The sequence below is a fragment of the Vespula pensylvanica genome, chromosome 2 (genome assembly GCF_014466175.1).
Source record: "Vespula pensylvanica isolate Volc-1 chromosome 2, ASM1446617v1, whole genome shotgun sequence".
In the NCBI taxonomy this organism is placed as follows: Eukaryota; Metazoa; Arthropoda; class Insecta; order Hymenoptera; family Vespidae; genus Vespula; species Vespula pensylvanica.
The window spans coordinates 389149-407373 of NC_057686.1; the positions used below are offsets into that span (position 1 = coordinate 389149).

General features: G+C 40.3%; 1 protein-coding gene across 8 annotated transcripts in view; it reads left to right on the forward strand.

Annotated features, from left to right (window-relative positions):
- The window catches only part of LOC122637897, a 47832-nt gene that overhangs the window by 24109 nt on the left and 5498 nt on the right, over positions 1-18225 (forward strand). For 3 of the 8 annotated variants that reach the window (XR_006329312.1, XR_006329311.1, XM_043830411.1), the window contains exon 3: positions 1255-1437. The exons of 2 other annotated variants lie outside the window; for them this stretch is intronic. Coding sequence is in view for 2 of the 6 variants with exons in the window: in XM_043830411.1 (XP_043686346.1) it covers positions 1255-1437 (183 nt within the window). In the remaining 4 variants the exon portion in view is untranslated. Of the gene's footprint in view, positions 1-1254; positions 1438-8159; positions 8380-16394; positions 16541-16840; positions 17008-18225 lie in introns of those variants that run through there. 3 more of the 8 variants (XM_043830414.1, XR_006329309.1, XR_006329308.1) reach the window with 3 other exon arrangements.

The following is an 18225-nucleotide window of genomic DNA, read 5'->3' on the forward strand; positions in this document are numbered from 1 at the left end:
GAGAGAGAGAGAGCTTGGATGGGATTGCGGCAACGTTGAAAAGAGCAAACAGGATCGACTATCCCTCGGGCGAGTGTAGAAGGTTGAAAGTACTGCGTGAATATGTAGGTACATTCCTTCGATATTCCTGCTAAACGATTTTCACATCTGTTCGACCTTTCGATGTACCAGACCATTCCTATTTCTTTTCTTTAAAAAGGGATAAAACTTAAACGAAAAGTGTGATTTTATCGAAAATCTCAATAAAATCTATTCGAAGCATATATTCGATGTACGAGCATACCTATAAATACGCAGGTAGGTATTACATATGTATGTTAATCGAGTCGAGCAGGAAAGAACATAAATAAAACAGCGAGCGATATAAAATTTGTTTAACCGTTGCGTTGTTTTTCGTTTGTTATATATATCATTTCGTCAGGAACACTTGTCACTGTTATTTCTCTTGTCTCGGTTTCTCTTTCAGCGCAGCATAGTTCAATCGATTATCACGTCTACCTCTGATAATCAATTGCGAGCGTGCAAACATTTGTATAGCTTTTGGTCTTCTCTAAAAGCTTATCGCTTATGCCAAAGAGAACGTTATCTCTCTCCGTCTCTCTCTCTCTCTCTCTCTCTCTTTGTAGCTTGTTTCAGGAAGCACGTATTCGATCGTACGAATTTTATTTATTTTTCTTTTATTTTTTTTCTTTTACAATGGCACGTTGTTTTCATTGAAATAAAAGATTTGAATTTACATGAAAAAGAATCTATAGGACGGTATATAGTACTCTTGTTACAATATTATATTTTTATTAAATCGTATAAATATCGTTTTTTCTTCTTTTTTTTTTTATTTTCTTTTAAATATTCCGTCGGTATACGTACAACAGTATCTATATAAAAGAAGAGAGAAAGTTGGAGTTTTGTTCGATGGGAATCGATCGTCGCGCGTTGGGATTAGTCCGTATTAAAAGTTCACCTTTCGTAATTGAGCGTTCTATTTAATTATCGATGCAAAATCTATCGGATCTCAGTCGGGAAATCGACGCAGACGCGTGATCTCTTCGTAACGTAGAAATTTTTTTATTTGCTTCATTCGTCGATGGTGGTTTCTTACTTGCTTGTCTTTCGACGGTTCAAAGCGATACGTATTTATGATTAACGCTCGAGTAATTTCCGATCAGAGAAATAATAAATATAAGAGAAAAATTTCGATTCGATAAGTCCTATTCAAAGTTTCTTATAAATAAACGTCTCTCGGTAATTTTCCAGCCAGAACAAGTTTCTTCTCTCGTCTTCTTCCTTGTCAGCGAAAGATTGCGAATGGCGGTAAAATGCAGCGCGCAACCGGAATAAAAGGGAATCTGCGATTGGCATCGCTGTCTGAGAATTGGAAGAGAGAGAACGCTCGAAGGAATCGAGCGACGATCGAGGACGTCGGAATTAAAAATGGAAGTAAGATCGATTTTAACTTGCAATTATTTTCTTATTCTTTACGTAAACTCCCGATAAAAGCAATTTTTTTCTTTCTTTTTTTTTTTTTTCATCGATACGTATTATCGCGCCAACTTGTCGCGCGATTATAACTCGCGATAGATACTAACGATCTATTACGATTGATATTTATAACACGATTGGATAGCGATTTAAATATTTATTGGATAAGTAAATATCGCGAACGTAGCTGGAAACAGAGGAGCTATAGTCGCGATGAATTCCGAGCGATGCCACCAAAATGAAATTCGGTCTTTTATCTCGTTGTTTTTATTTATTTCTTTACTTTTAACGGAACATTCGAAAGATTCCATCGATTTTTCTTCTTATTCTCATTGTCGTCGTCGTCGTTGTCGTCGTCGTCGTCGTCGTCGTCGTCGTCGTCATTGGCGAGCAACCGAGCGAAAATAGATTTATATAAATTGCCGTTAACGTCGAGGCTCGTCTTTGACGAGAAGGTAGCACCGTGTTTTCTTGAAATTCGTCTTGAGGATATATAATAACAAGGCGATAGTCTTCTCTTTCTTCTTCTTCTTCTTCTTCTTCCTCTTCTTCTTCCTCTTCTTCTTCTTCTTCTTCTCTATTTCTTTTCTTCGAAGCGCGAGCTTCCTTTATCTCTTCTTGTTACCGTTATTATCGTTATCACAGTCATTGTGAAGTTCCGCCTAATTTCAGCCTATCGTCGATGCGTACCTTTTCCTTATCTTTCCTTCTCTCTCTTTCTCTCTGTCTCTCTCTCTGTCTCTCTCTCTCTTTTTCTCTCTCTCTCTTTCTCTCTCTCCCTCTCTGTCTTTTTTTTTGTTTTTCATTACTCGCGAAACTTGCTTTTTCGGAAACTTACTTTTTCGAATTTAATTGAAACATTCTTTGAAAAATGGTTCTCCTTAAGATACGAGAATTTCATCTCGAGTTATCTCTTTGTACGAGAAACGAATTTGTAGAAGGAAAGAAAGAGAGCGGGAGGGAGAGATAGAGAAATATATGGTATGGATATATTTATTTAGTATATACATAGTACACAGTTCTGTAGTTTATCGACGTGGCTGGAAACGTTCGTAAAGATAAAGGGAAAACGAGGAAGAAAGAGGAATGCGATGCACGAAAAACGAAAGCTTCCGGACGACGAAAGCGTGTGTAACGGTTTCTACGTTGTACGAGAATCATAAAGAGAGCTTCCGTTTATTTCATTCCGATGGACACAGTACATTTTTTTGTCTGTTCCTTTCTCTGTCTTTTTTCCTTTTTTTTTTTTTTCGGAGATTCCGAGAAAAACGACGGCATCCAGAATCCAGTTTTCACCAGGCGAAGCACGTATGAAACTCGGCAAGTCTCAGCAAGGGGATAAAAATTCCGATCGTCCATCCGATGCAATAAATTGCAATTCGGTAGTCCCAGGCGGTGCTTTCGCAATCGTTTTGCGAGAAATTCCCGGTCCTCGTTTGTGATTCACACATTCGCAACTTTGCAATGCAGATTTGTAGAATACTACAAATTTTCATATATAATCATATTTTTTTCCCTCCTTTCTTTCTTTCTTTCTTTCTTTCTTTCTTTTTTTTTTTTTTTTTATTTATAACAACTTTATATCACGAATCTTCGACTCGCAAGGAATACCTTCTGAAATTTGTCTCCAGGTAATGCCGTCGTTGCGACGAGCTAAACGTATTTTTTCTTCACAATCACGAATATTTTAAAGTACGTAAAACGATTGATATCGATTACGCGATACCGACGTTTCGTCACTGTACATCGAGTTATCTTGTTCCGTTTTAACTTTAATTCCAGTTTTATCGATTATAATGTAAAGGAAAATTACATCGACATCTTGGTCAGATGCACCGTAGTTCGTTTCTCTTCATCTTTTTCCGTTCCATCGCGAACTCGCAAACGGATTATTTCGTCTTTCTGAAAGGAATACCTCGTAATACCGGCATATCGTAAACGAGATATTCGAGAGAAAGTATTATTACGAGATCGTGTACCCGTCCAAAAGGATTTCAAAATCTCGATGCAAAACTACGAAGATCTTACGACCAAGAAAGGAGAGTACCTTTTTTTAAATCTTTTTTTTTCCCCTTTTATTGCATCGAGTAAAAATCCATTTGTGATTTTTGTGTGACTGCGTTATTGTTTCATTTTTTTCCCTCGACGAATTGTCTTTGACTCGAAAAAAACGATGAAAGTTAAGAAAAGTGATAATAATCCGATAAGTCTTCGGAATTATATTCTCTCTCTCTCTCTCTCTCTCTCTCTCTCTCTTCATTTCGTCCTCATTGTAGTCATTAACTCTCTCTCTCTCTCTCTCTGTCTGTCTATCTGTCTCTCTCCTTCTCTTTCGTCCCATCACCAGGCCAACCGTGTCGTTCGTTCTGTCTCTCCCGACGACTAATCGATAGTTCGCACCAATTTAGCCGACGGCGTACTCGCGGACAATTATGTCCCTTGTATCGTGGCTTGTTTCTAACCGCTTTGAATTGTCCAAAGGGAATAGACTGATATAAGAGGGACAAAGAGGGAGAGAGATAGAGAGACGAAGGCAGAGGACAGACAGAGATAAAGGAGAGATAGTTGCTGGCTCAGAAGACACAAATCTCTGGATAACTGGAACGATACTCGAACCGTTCATCGAATATGATCTTATCTGGGAAGTTGCATCGAACGTCTTACGTTTCGATCCTAATTTGTAACTCCTTGGAATGGAACACGATTTGATTCGACGACGTGCTTTGAGATTATTGTTATCGGTTAGAACGGTACGTATATTATGTCGTCTTTTGGAAGAAAAGAAAAAGAAAAAAAAATATATAAATAAAAATGAATAAGATCAAAATACGCATCCATAGTAATATACAAGATTCACGGGAGTGCGAATACCGTGGTACTATAAATGACGTTCTAATAAAGGTTCAAAGTAAGAGAATTGTAAGGCAGGTAGGTAGGTAGGTAGGTGGGCAGACAAGTGGAGTTTGTAGGATCTGCCACGTCATGAGGATGGGAGAGTTTGAAGCTCGAGGGTGCTTAGCACGCGACTTTGCAAGGCCAAGACGATGGAAGGTCATTTTATAAGCAATTAGTTCCTTCCCTCTCTTTCATTGAGAAATTGCTTACGAAAGCTTTAAGACGACGTCATCGAAAAGTTCGATCCTAAAGCGATGATTATTTTTCTTATTCCCATAAACACAGAAGACGATCTATTTCGTAACTTTCTAATGTTTCCGGCTGACTTACCTTCCTACCGTCGAAGAGACACGAACGAAGAGTGTTCAGTTTGCTAGCACGCTAAAGGATTATCCTTCTTGTAGTCCGTGGGATCCGATTTTAATGAAAGCTTTTCACGGTAAGTCTCTCGACGTTACGGACTCATCCTTACCGATCGGCGATGCTCTCTATCTCATTCATTCGTTTTCTCTCTCTCTCTCTCTCTCTTTTCCTCTCTCTGCTTGTCTCTCTTCCTCTCACTTCTCGCAAACTGTAGGAAGAGCGATAAAGAAAAAAAAATTGAACGAAGGAAAAGAAATTAATTGCTCGTAAAGTTTCTACCCTTCGTGAAACTAGCAAAATGCCTTAACGTTCGTTCTCATTACTTTATCTCCCGTAATGACCCTGTTCAAAGGAACAAAAAGAGAGAGAGAGGGAGAGAGAGAGAGAGAGAGAGAGAGAGAGAGGATGTATGGATATTCACGAATCTCTTTTAGATCTTCTTGTTACGTACAATTTTTTTGATCTACTACGAAAGTAGTCATTCACTTTTCTTTCTAGATGATTCGCGAAAACGGATTGCCCTTTTTAAATCGCAAGATTATGAGGGCGAGGTAATTAGTCAAATGTCGTCGTATAATCGTTGAACGTTTTAGGGCGAGGGGGATGGGAGGAGGAGACGGAGGTAAAGTGTTGTTCAAATAAAATTGAGTAGCGTTAACAGAGGATCCCAAAGTAATTAAGCTGCTTATGCATTTTGATTATACGTTATACGCACGTGCGATAGGTGGGTGATAATTGACGAGAAGATAACGATCGTTTTGTCGATTAACACGCAAGAATTTCGATGTATATTTACGCGTAGGTGTATGTACGCGCGCGCGTGGCCGATTAACGCATTCGAAAATTGCGATAGACGTCCGACAAAGTTTTTCGATGAAAATGAATCCTCCCGTTCGTCGAAGCGAGACATATTTTCCATTTTTATTAGATTCGTATAAATTTTACTTTATGGAATATCCTGCCGAATGAAAAATTGGAGAAAAATCGAATTAGCGTGAAAGAGATAATCGATGTAAATTCGCGGAGATAGACGCCGAGGTTCGCCTTCGCAAACGTAGCCAAGACGCGATCAAACACTGTAATTTGTTGGAAATAACGCGACCGAAGCAGGCGAATTTGTCGTTGTTTGCCGTGTAAGCGCCACATCCGGTGCCGGAGGGGAGGGGATGGTCGGGGGTTTTGTCATTAGGCTAATTATTAATGCTACGGGGGACGACCTCGGACGAAACTGCAGCTAACAGAAGCGTTCAGTCTCGTTCGTTGGGGCTTAATTCCGTCGACGTTCGTGCAAATATACGATTATACACCTACCGTTGACATTCGTTCCTCTTCGAAAAGATTCCTTTTAACGATTACCCAATCGAATATCCTAAGCGAATAAATTCGATCAAAATTTTAATTAAGTTCTTTCGAATTTGATTCTTGTTCTCTCTTTCTTTCTTTTTTTTTTTTTTTTTTTTTTACACAAGGCCTTTACAGAACAAAAGAATTTTAAAATCATTTGGAAATAGTTCACCTTCTCTCTCTCTCTCTCTTTCCTTTTGTTTGTGCTTTTTTATTTATATTATTTATTTTTCAATCTTTCTTTTTTCCCATTCACTCTTCATAATACGATCGTATTTTTAGTATTCAGTCCCGTCAAAAAAATGCCGCTTTCCTTGTTTTTTTTTTTTTTTCCTTTTTTGAGAGAGTAAAGTTCAAGTATATCTGTATACGTACGTCCGTGTATATGCGTGGATGTACGTACGTCGTACAGGGTAAAGCAGAAAAAGGGAAACGGCTTGATTTTTCGTTTTATTTTTCGACAAATTCTTCCTTGTTTTTTTCCTCTCTACTAATTCATTTATATTCGTTCCCTCGGCGTCGGCCATAGACGGGGAAAGCTTCCTAGCTTTTATAGCCCTTTAAAATCGGTGGATGTGTTTTTGCTTCTCTTCTTCGAGAATTCATTACGTAATTCCATGATTTGTTCGGCAAGTAGATCGACGAATTTATTTTCACAAGGGAAAACAGATAACGCGTGGCAGCAGTAATATACGCGTAGAAAAATTCTACTAGTAATCTACCTAAAGTTCACATTTTTAGCTTCATTTGTTTTTGGCTTTTTTCTTTTTTCCTTTTCGTCTTTTTCACTTTCCTTTTATTCCTTCCACGTCGGCTAGTAATTTTCGAGTGTGAATCGTTAGTCGAAAGGGCCTCGAACTCCTGATAGAACACGAAAGTCTGTGGCCAAAGGCTAACCGAAGGATTGAGTTTCGTGGTAAAAGGTAGACGAGATGAAGAGGAAAGAGGTGAGGAGAGGAGAGGAGAGTGGGAAGAGGGAGAGGGAGAGAGAGATGGTTTCTTTCAGTAGAAGGAGCATTGTTTCGTGCACAAAGCAGACATCGGTGGGGTGCACCCGAGCTGACTAGAGAGATGCCTAGAGGACTCTATTGTTCTACTGGCGTATCACGCAGAGGATATTCCCAGTGCCTTTCAAAAATCGTACCTAGAAACACCCTAGATATTGCTATCAGCTACGTCAAACAAGTCGACTCTTCGAAAACGTTTGTCCGTAATTTTTTGTTCGTCCTTTTTTTTTTTTCTTTTCTTTTTGTCAGTTTCGTTTTTTCGTTTTTTATTTTTCCCTTCCTTCGTTTCTCGAATAAACATTCCCTATCTCGAATTCTATCTCGGATTGTTTATTTAACGTCACGATGTAATCTGTTTCTTGAAAGAAGCGACAAGTTTTGTTCTGGGATTAGAACGTTTAGCGGAGAAGGAGGGTGGGTTTGTGTAGGTGTATGTCGGTGTGAAAGAGAGAGAGAGAGAGAGAGAGAGAGAAATAGAGATAGAGATAGAGTAAGAAGACTCTTCTTGCACGAGCAACAAAGTTCGATTCGCTCGGCTTAAATCGAGGATTATCCCGAGTTCATGGATTATGAAATCGCATCGAGGCTTTAATTAACGTGACCATTTGCATGTAGAATCTCACGATCGACGGCTAGTAGATAATCGTGAACATTTCCACGCAGATTAATGCCGAGATGTTATACGCTATGACAAAACACGAGTATATGTATACGTAACGTGTGTGCGTGTTATACATATATATATATATACACACACGTATATATAATATATAAGTATATATAGACACATTACTTGACCCGAATACGTACTTTATGCATACATATATCGAAGATATCTATCCCAACTCTGTCTTTTCCCTTCTCTCTCTCTCTCTCTCTCTCTCTCTCTCTCTCTCTCTCTCTCTCTTTCTCTCTCTCTATCTCTATCTCTTTCTTTCTCTTTCTCTTTCTCTTTCTCTCTCTCTCTTACTCCTTTCTTTTCCACGATGTCTCCCCGACGTCTTATGAATATCTTAAAAGAATACGTTTGTATCTACAGATCCGAGTATCACGTTTATTTCTTTTTCTTAGACCCTCTTCAATCAGTCGGCAATACGTAGGAATGAATATTTAAGATAAAACTTAGCTGTTTTCGTCGCACACGTACTCCAGCCTGAAAGGTGAAAGAAGTGGGAAAGAAGAATGAGGAAAAGGACAACCGAATGGTATATAGGATCGATCGATGCTCAAAGAAAGAATACCTTTTCATAGGTTTATAACCGTCCGAGATAGCAATGCATCATGAAAGGTTAATCGAGATAGGCGAAGAACAATTTCGTAATTTTATCACCCCAACGATCCGCGATTCTTCCCCCCCCCTCTCTCTCTCTTTTTGTTAACAGTCTTCGCTCGATTTCAGGACGATCGCGCTGATATTATTTATTTAAGTCGGAGAAATAAATTCGATATAACTTTTTTAATTCCCTTTCTCAAATTCGATATATCCATTTTCGAAATGGACTCGATCGCGATAAATAAGATAGATCCTATGTTCTGTGTACGATTAAATCGTCGTTGACCTTTTCGATTGTTAAAAGATCGACACCCACGTTAGGAATTAAAGATGAATTTTCATGGGATAACGAGGTCCGTGCTATCTCCTCGCACAAGCTTCCCTTACGCGATACGATCTTGGGTCTCTCGGATTTCACGTTGAACTTTGAAAATAATAATTTTACGCTCTTCCGTGAATCGTACCCTCTGCCCACGCTAAACGAGCCTATACGTGGGCGAATTTTCCGCGGTTGCTCACGCTTTTTCTTCCCTTCCTCTTCAATTCGAATTTCATTTCTTTTTCCTTTTGAAAAGCTCACCAAATCATATCGTACCGATTTCCCAATTTCGGTGAACTTTAAACTCTTCGGAGCAATTTGGAAACTCCTACGCTCCATTCTTTTTTTCTTTTCTTTTCTTTTTTAACCATCGAACGTTCGTCATTCTCCCGATATTAGTTAGTTGCTCCTCCTTTTTACTCTTCCCTCATCACCCATCCCCCATCCCTCGAGCGAACTTTCAACCCGAAATGACTTCTCTTACAAATTTCAAATTTCAAGGTCTCGCCATTTAAGTTTTATCACGTTACACGTGCCTGCATTATATAAATGGCCTCGTAGATTTTCAAATCGGTGACGATAATCGCTTCGAACGAAACACGTTTGTCCGAGCAATTAGCCGACGTCGATGCACCTTCACCACGAAATCCAAATTTATTAGCGCACTTTCCACCATCCTCTCTTTTACGTACGCGTCCATTTAAACAATGTGATTATGCTCCGTTCGTTCCACCTTCCCATCATGATAGGTTTTATCGAGGAAATATCCATTTTGTTATTTCAGAATTAATGGAAAATCTTCTTTAAATGGGAAGAGTATGGATATACGAGATAGTTAATATTCGATATACACCTATTTAAATTATTAACGACGCTATATCATCGAAAGAACGAAAGAGCAAGGAAAAAGGACAAGAAATTGAGAGAGAGAGAGAGAGAGAGAGTAAGCGAAAATTAATATTTACCCACAAATACGTAGGTTTCTCTTCGCGATGCTGCTGGTAATTGTCGAGAAGGCACTAAAGTGTGAGGGTAGAGAGTACGAGAATAGGAAGGAAGGGGCGAAGGGGCACGTTCAACCGACTGAATGTCAATGAGGCTTATTAAAGTCGGTAACACGCTGACTGTGCAGATTGCACTCACTGTGTGCAACCAGTGAAATATTATGCAGGCACGCGCGCCGCCGAATGGAAAAGGAAAATATATTGGGGGGAAGAAATTTTATAAATTACGATATCACGCAGTCACGTGAATATCTTTCGAATGTATAGGTATATAGACGATATAAAAGGATTATGAAATCGAAGGAAAAAAAATAAAATAAAATAAAATAAAATCATCGTGATTGATTCACGCGCAAGCCATTCGAATACTACGATCGTTTTTCCTTTTTTCTATCTTTCTATTTTTCTCTTTATTTTTTCTTTTCTTTCTCCTACATCTCGAAAAACGAGATACAATTCGTCGAGATCGAAAAATGCATCGCGAAACGCGTTTATATTCCGATAACCAGATACGAGAAGCATAAACGGTACGAAAAAGTTTCCCTCTTAGATCTGCGTGAAATCTTGATCGTAAAACACGAACTCTTTTTTTCTCCTATGTAGAAATTTGAAGACGCTCGACGTAAGTCGAAGTACCCACTTGAACGGCGCCAGCTAACGTCGATGGCAGCTAGAACGGCAGCAGTCAGGAGCCTTTTTGCACCTCCTTGCAATTCAATTTCTGTCGGTCTTCGTGTACCGTTGGCTTCGCTTCGTTCTTAGCGCGAACGTTCTCTCTCTCTCTCTCTCTCGCGCGCGCGCACACACACACATACACGTACACACACACGCTCGTAGTACGGCCAATCAAAGACGACGAAAGACGGGGGAAAATCGAAGCAAGTTCTCGTCGTAGAAATCAGTTTGAATATCAGTACGAAGCTCAGTACGAAGGTATAATTAAATCAATCCTCCCGAAACTTTGCGAACCGAACGTCGGAGCAGAGAAGTTGCTTTTTGTCTATCCTTTTTCTTTTGCTCTCTCGTACCATCGGCTTACTCTGATCTTGATTACGACGCTTTCGCAAGAGATCGCCGTGCTAACGATAGAGAAAACAAAAAAAAGAAAAAAGAAAACATTTGCAATTTGCAGTTGAACTTGGCAGTCGAAATTAATTGCATAGATTAATTATAAATCATTAGTTCAAAAGTTTCGATGCGTAAGACAAGCGGGTTGAGATATTACTCGCGTCATTAATTTTTGAAATTTTCCACGTTGACTGATCGAAACTGTACTAGATATTTTGAAGATTTTAGTTAAGGAGAAATATCGAGCGCTTTGAATCGTTGGACGAGGGTCGTACGAGTAACTTGAGTAAGACGATTCGATTTCGTGGAACCGTCGTGGTTATCGATGTACGATATGTGCGATGTGTATGTTCTGCTGCCTGCTATGTGTAGTCGTTCTCGAATCGAAACGCACTTTAGGCTTTGTCTACGATTCAATTAACCCAATTGACTGAAGTTAGAAGGGTTAGTTTTCTCTCTGTCTTTCTCTTTCCGTCAGAATACGAGCAATACGAGCGTCAATATTTGTCAACCGGGCGAAATAGTAGCAACGAAAAGAGAGATAGAGATAGAGATAGAGATAGAGATAGAGAGAGAGGTAGGTTTGGGTTGCGGACGCGAACGCACGTATGCACACACATTGAAATAGAGTTACAAGTGGTCCGTTTTAGGCGCACGAATTCGCGAGAATCGGCCGAGGTGATGACCCCGTCCGTCGATCGGTTCGTAATTAAATCAGTCCCTATAGAGAAATCCACACCTTCGCGAGACAATGCGTGTGCCGAAGCGTGAGAGAGAGAGAGAGAGAGAGAGAGAGAGAGAGAGAGAGAGGTACGATGAGACGTTCGCGTGGGCGTCGAACGATATACGTTACCGGTGTATGGTAACGTTTTAGCCGTCGTTATTGTTGTTCCTCTTCTTGCTGGTTACGTTGCGTCTGGGTTGCGTTGCCTCGCGTTGGGTTGGGTTCGGCTGGGTTGGGCTGGGTTGGATTGGGTTGGTTTACGTTATTACTTAGCACTTGGACGTTTGACCTATCGAGGAAAAATGTGGATTTTCATTGACGAGTCTAAACTCCTTACCGTAGTAAAACTTTATCGCGGAGAACTTTGCCGGTGTAAGAAGCGTTAAAAACGAGAAAGGTCATTTCTCTAAGGATCTACTTTTCTTCGATTCGGTAAGAAAGAACAGTTAACGTTGCTAGGATAAATGTCAAGAATTTTTCTAACCACCGAGCAGTCTGCTATATCGAAAGCGATCGATCATTCGCGATCATTTCGAAGCTTCCCTGATAGGAAAAGATATCTACGTACTTACGTACGTCAAGGATCGGCCATTGTCAAATGAATAAAAGAAGGGAAGAAAGAGCGAAAGAGAAAAGACACATTTCTCGTTTATTCGAAGCAAAGCCTGGATCTCTTAATACTCTTTTCTGTCTCGGTCTACGTGAAATTAGTCCGAACACACATCCGTTTGTTTGCGGATAAAAAGAAACAGATTGCCAGAGGAAGTTTTCTCTCGCTCTTTCTCTCTCTCTCTCTCTCTCTTTCTCTTCTTCTCGTGAACCTTTTCTCGGACGAGTGTCATAAATCAAATATCGAGGATTAGCTTCTTTCAAGCGCGACGAGTCGATCGTAAGTACGTATTTTATCCCCGGAGCCTATTTGCTCGTTTTTACGCTCTTTTGACTTTCGTAGTAGTGAATACGAGTGTCGCGATCGCTCGTCGATCGTCGTAAAGATTTTATGTAATTAAATAAGCGTTTTTGTATCGTTTACGCGACGAAACGCGTTAGAACGTTCTCCTTTTACTCGTAATCGTTCGAATTAACGTTATTACGATGCGCAGTGTATTCGAATGGAAAAAATAATTATTCGTACGTAAAGGAAAATCCTTAGCGAGCAGAAATACGCGTACGGTTGGATAAGCGAGCTTACATACGTATATACGTGTGTAAGCACCTCGTGGAATTGTGCAATTTCGTTTCGTTCCAAACTAGAGGAAGTACGCGTCTATACGTATCTCTACGTTAGGACACATAAGCGCGTATCAACCACTTGTAGAGCTACTCTCGAATAAGAAAACGTCGACGTTGCAGCACACGCTTTCCTTGTATCTTTCCCCTATATACGTTCTCGGTTAAGCTTCGAGCTGGAATTGGATTCGTCTCGATTAACGTTCTTCACGGTGTTAGGCTTCCTTCCGTCTTTCTTTACTTTTCTTTCTTTTCTTTCTAATATAGTATCAGTCCGTGTCTTGTTTTTATGAAGACAAATAGGACGTATCGCGTCCTTTCATTTTATTCGAATCCTACGTAGACGGAGGACGCTTTGATTTCGTGCTTCGTCATTTTCTCTCTCTCTCTCTCTCTCTCGCTATCTCTCTTTCTCCCGTTTTACTCGCTTTTCCTTTTCTTTTCCTTTCTCTTCTTCTTTCTTTATTCATAGGGCGGGTCATTTTTATTATACGTCATACCCAAGAGACTCTATGGGTTTGTCAATTATGATTCTAATTTTGCGCCAAGAAAAAAAGAAGGGAGAGAGAGGAGAGAGAGAGAGAGAGAGAGAGAGAGAGAGAGGATCGGCCGATGTTTCGTAATATAACAAACGTTCTTCCTGCTTTTTTTTCTACGTCCCTCGTGCGAGCTACTCGCTCATCTCGTTGTTCCCTTCCTTCTTTTTTCCCCTTCCTTCCTTCCTTCCTTCCTTCCTTCCTTCTTTTTTTTTTTTGATTTTATCTCGTTCAGACCTCGGAGCTCTTTTTCTCTGCTCGTTCTTGCCCATGCTTTATCGGTAGTATATGTAATAAATTGTAGACCGTATTAATCGGGCTCATTCGCCTTTAGGATACTTTTATTGCCGAAACAAAGTTTAAGATAAATCGAATGGACCCAAGGGGTTTCGGACCATAAGAGTCGACGGGTCTGATTAAATCGTTTCCTTGAATGAGTCAAGCCTCGAAAAAAATAAAAGTCGTATTTCGTATTTCGAAGCCAACGCACGTTGACCATTTAAAACGTTGGCCAAATTTAAAAACATAATCGGCCAGATGGCACGCGTGCTATGTGAAAATCTTTGAGGTCGTATCTCCCGTTTCCAAGTTTCTCTCCGCAGACATTTCAAAGTTAATAATGCCTTGTTAAGTACTTGGCCTTGTTCGCTGCACTTTAACTTATGCATACTGTGTACGGCTAGGGTGCGCAATATACGATAGTATACGATAGGAGGTACCTTGCGATACCACGCTCGGAAGCCTGTGTATGTTTTAAAGCACTTGCCATGAGTTTGTCCGTTTTAATACTTCCGCTTGTTAGGTTCGCCCCAAATTTTATCGTCCGTGACGACAATCCGTGAGGACGGCTTTTTCGATCGGACGAGAAAATTACGAACGAGTACTTTGAACACTCCGACTTCCAATTTAGAGTCGGACCTATCTGTATATCCGTCAGATACGTAAATGTAGATAGATCATGAGAAAGAAAGAGAGAGAAAGGGAGAGAGAGAGAGAGAGAGAGAGAGAGAGAGAGAGAGCGCGCGTTCGATTAATTTCAATTTAGTTAAGTAGAAACTCATCGAAGCGCGCTAAGTATTGAGATCGACCTATGGAGTAGCTATCGAAATGGTTCAATCTATGAAATTATTCAATCAACTAATTTCCACAGTTTCTCTTCAAATAAGTGCACCTTCCCTTTTGCTGTATCAACTGTATCCCTCTCTCTCTCTTTCTCTCTCTCTCTCTCTCTCTCTCTCTCTCTCTCTCTCTCTCTCTCTCTCTCTCTCTCTCTCTCTCTCTCTCTCTCACGCTTTTTTCTCCGTTGATATTCGACTGTAAAAAGTTTGCTCACCGATGGAGTAGGCTCTAGTCGACGAACGAATCAAAGTGAAGAGGCTCCAAAAGATATATATATATATATATATATATATATATATGCGTGTATATATATATATATATATATATATATATATATATATATGCCTGGTACGCTTGCCCTGCACTCGAGAGAACGTCAAAGGACAGAGTAGTGGTTATGGCGGAAGTTTAGTTTAGCAGACTCGCCGGTCTAGTATCGGAGGCTTGACCGAACAACGAACAAACTCGCGATACTCTCTCTCTCTCGTTCTCTTTCTCTCCCTCTTTCTATTTCTATCTCTCTCTCCCTTTCTCTCTCGCTCTCTTTCGCTCTTTTTCGCTCTCTTTCGCTCTAACGTAGCACTTCACTCGAATGATTGGCCTGTTAACAGCTCTCAAGATTTCGAATCCTTCGCGTAATCGGACTCGCGGATTAAACGCTTTCCAAAGACGTTTGTAGGATTCGCGAAGTAATTTTCTAGAAGGATTTAACTACCTCGAATCATTTTATTTCTTTACGCGTTAATTAACAAAATTCATTGAGATAGATGAGATTTAATGACGATCAAAGTGAAGATCCGATATATCGAAATACAGTGCAAAATGATCAAAGCAAAATGAATTTTTTTTCTTTTTTCATTAACGTTATTTAATTCGTCCGATTCCTAGGAATATTTATCGTGGTTATTGCATGAAATTCGTTCGTAAGCGATGCCATTATCTAAACGAAAGGGCGAAAGAGAAACATTTGTAATCTTATGTTAGTCGAACGTTTAATGGTCCAATTAGTCGTCCAAAAGGCATATATATTCCGCGATATTTCCAATTGTCGTTTAATTCATTTGCCAAGCGTCGAAATTAAGGGTCAAAATGGTGTGCAATAACGAGAGCTGACGATGACAACGATGACAACGATGACATCGACGACGACGACGACGACGACGACAACGACGATGTTGATGATGTTGATGATGTTGATGATGCCGTGCGGTCAGCCGCGGTTCGTCGCATTCGCGATACTAAGTCATTATTTAGAATCGATTCGTAGAGAAATTTCGCAAATATTATATTCGCAAAGATACTTAATCGTATAGTCGAGGATATTTCATTTACGATCTGTTTTCTCGTGATCTTCGATAAATATATTTAAAAAGACGTGTTTATTCTTTAAAGAACGTGATTTCTTCTGGTAGGAAATGCATCGATTTGAAACCGTCCATTATTACGTAGAAATTGTTCTTCTTTGACGATAGGAAAAATCATATCTCTCTCGTATTTATTTAAATCGTAATAATGATAACAATAATGATAATAATGATGATAATGATGATAATAATAATAATAACAACAACAATAACAACAATAATAATGGAAATAAAATCGAATGAAGCGTACAAAGACAGAGAGATAGAAAGAGATAAAGAAAGATAAAGAAAGAGACAGAAAGAGACAGAGAGAAAGATTGGTAAGAGAGAGGTAGTACGAACGTGGGTAGAAACGAACGGTAGCATAGCGTCGCTCATCGGATCGCGCGGAGTCTCTCGTATACACGTTCGAGAGAGAAAGCTCCGTGCGTTCCGTGTGTCTCTTTTCGCGTGTGGGTGCGCGTTGTTCGACGTTACCGGGAAGAGGATGAGGCGGTGGATGAAGTGGAGGTGGTGGTGGAGGAGGAGGAGGAGGTGTAGGTGGAGGTGGAGGTGGAGGTGGAGGTGGAGGTGGAGGTGGAGGTGGAGGTGCTGGAGGAGATAGAGTAGGAAGGAGGAGGAGGGGGTGATGCTGGCGGAGGATGTGAATTCCTAGCGCGCATGCGGCTGCAGTCTGAACGGGACGCCCGGATCTCTCAGTGCGCTCGTCACTCGCACCGAGACCGGAACTATTCTCTTTCGGCGAGTTAGACTCGTGACTTTTCTCTCACGGGACCCACGTCGGCACCGATTCTCTCATTCCATCGTACCTACGCGTATACATCTCTGTCTTTCTCTTTCTTTTTCCCTTTCTTTCTTTCTTTCTTTCTCTCTTTCTTTCTTTCTTTCTTTCTCTCTTTCTCTCTCTCTTTCTCTCTCACTTTTTCTCTCTCTCTCTCCCTCCCCCTCTCGCTCGCTATCTCTCTCATTCTATTTTTCTCTTCCTCCTCTTTCCATTTATTTTCCTCTTTTTTCCACCCTCCAAAACTACCACGCAAGTACCTACATGATTTATCGTGCATAGTCGCGCGCGCGAGAGAGAGAGGAAGAAAGAAAGAGCGAGAGAGCGAAAGCGAGAGAGAGAGAGAGAGAGAGAGGAGAGAGAAAGAGAGATGAGAATGATCTTTCATCTCTGTCCATCGGTCTCTATCCTCTAAAGTGTGTACTCTCTTTCGGCATTTTATCATCTTCGAGTTCGTCATTGGTGAACCTGGAATGTCACGTTGCGCTACTGCGAGCACAGGTGCGTCTTCAATTCGTCCTTATCGATTTCGATCGATCGATCGATCGATCGATACATCTCGTTTTCTACGCGATAAGATTTTTTTCTACAGATCGCTCGCATCTTCCTTTCTTTCCTCTTTCTCTTTCCTTTTCTTTCTTATTCCATTTCTTAGGCGTTATCTCGTTATCGTCTCGTTTCTCCTTGTCGAAAGAAAAAATAAATTGACTTTTATTTTTATTCCCGTTTCTCGACATTGTCCCTTACGAGTCGTTTAGTTGGGTCGAAGAAAAAGTTGCGTCTTTCCGGCGGAGATGACGCGATTTCGATTCGAAAAGAATTCGAAGACTCGACGATCGGTCGTTGGAAAAGGAATGGCGATGAGAGGAGGTGGGGTGGGGGAGGGAGGAAGAAGAAATGCGAGGGTGGTGGTAAACCGTAAGGGTGGTGGAACGAGGAGAGTAAACGTACGGGGGTGTTGCTGAAAGATTAATGAAGCGAAACGCAAGCGCGTCGCCGTCGTTCATTCGACGGAAGGGACATTAACGAGGGACGCAGAATCGCGATAAAATCTTATGGCTCGATCCGGTCCGTTTCTCTTATTCGAGATCATAAATTATTCTTTAAAGACGCCGCCGCCACGGAGTTATCGAGTTAAAGAAAGAAATAAAAAAGAAAAAAAAAAAGGAAGGTGTTATGGATCGACCGAATCTTTTAAACTTTTCGATATGAATGATTCGGAGACAACGATTAATACACTATTAATAATTTCAGATGACTTATTATCCGGAAATTATTTCCTCGATTTCTTCGGATGAGTAATTGAATTGGCGAATATCCGTAGGTGGAAGAAGATTGAAAAGAGTTGTGGGACGTTGATGGAAAAAGGAGGGGAAGGAAGTTGAAAGTTTTTTTTTTCTTTTTCCGAAAAGTTCGTCTTTCTTCTTGTTTCTTTTCTTGTTCAAATAAAAAAATTTTCCTCTTTCTCTCTTTCTCTCTCGTATAAGCTTAAGACTTTAGCACTATGTCGGCTTCGAGCGACTTACGGATCCATAAAACTTGCTCCTCGAAACTTGCCGCCACGCCGAATGAAAAAAGGAGCTTTCGGGGAAAAATGTATGCTGTGTATTTCTAAAGTGAAAACATCATTTTCGTCGATAAATTTGTTCGACTCGTACGATTTCAAGTCTTTCGAGCTTGTCGCTTTTCGAATAATAACGAACATAATTGTTGGACAAA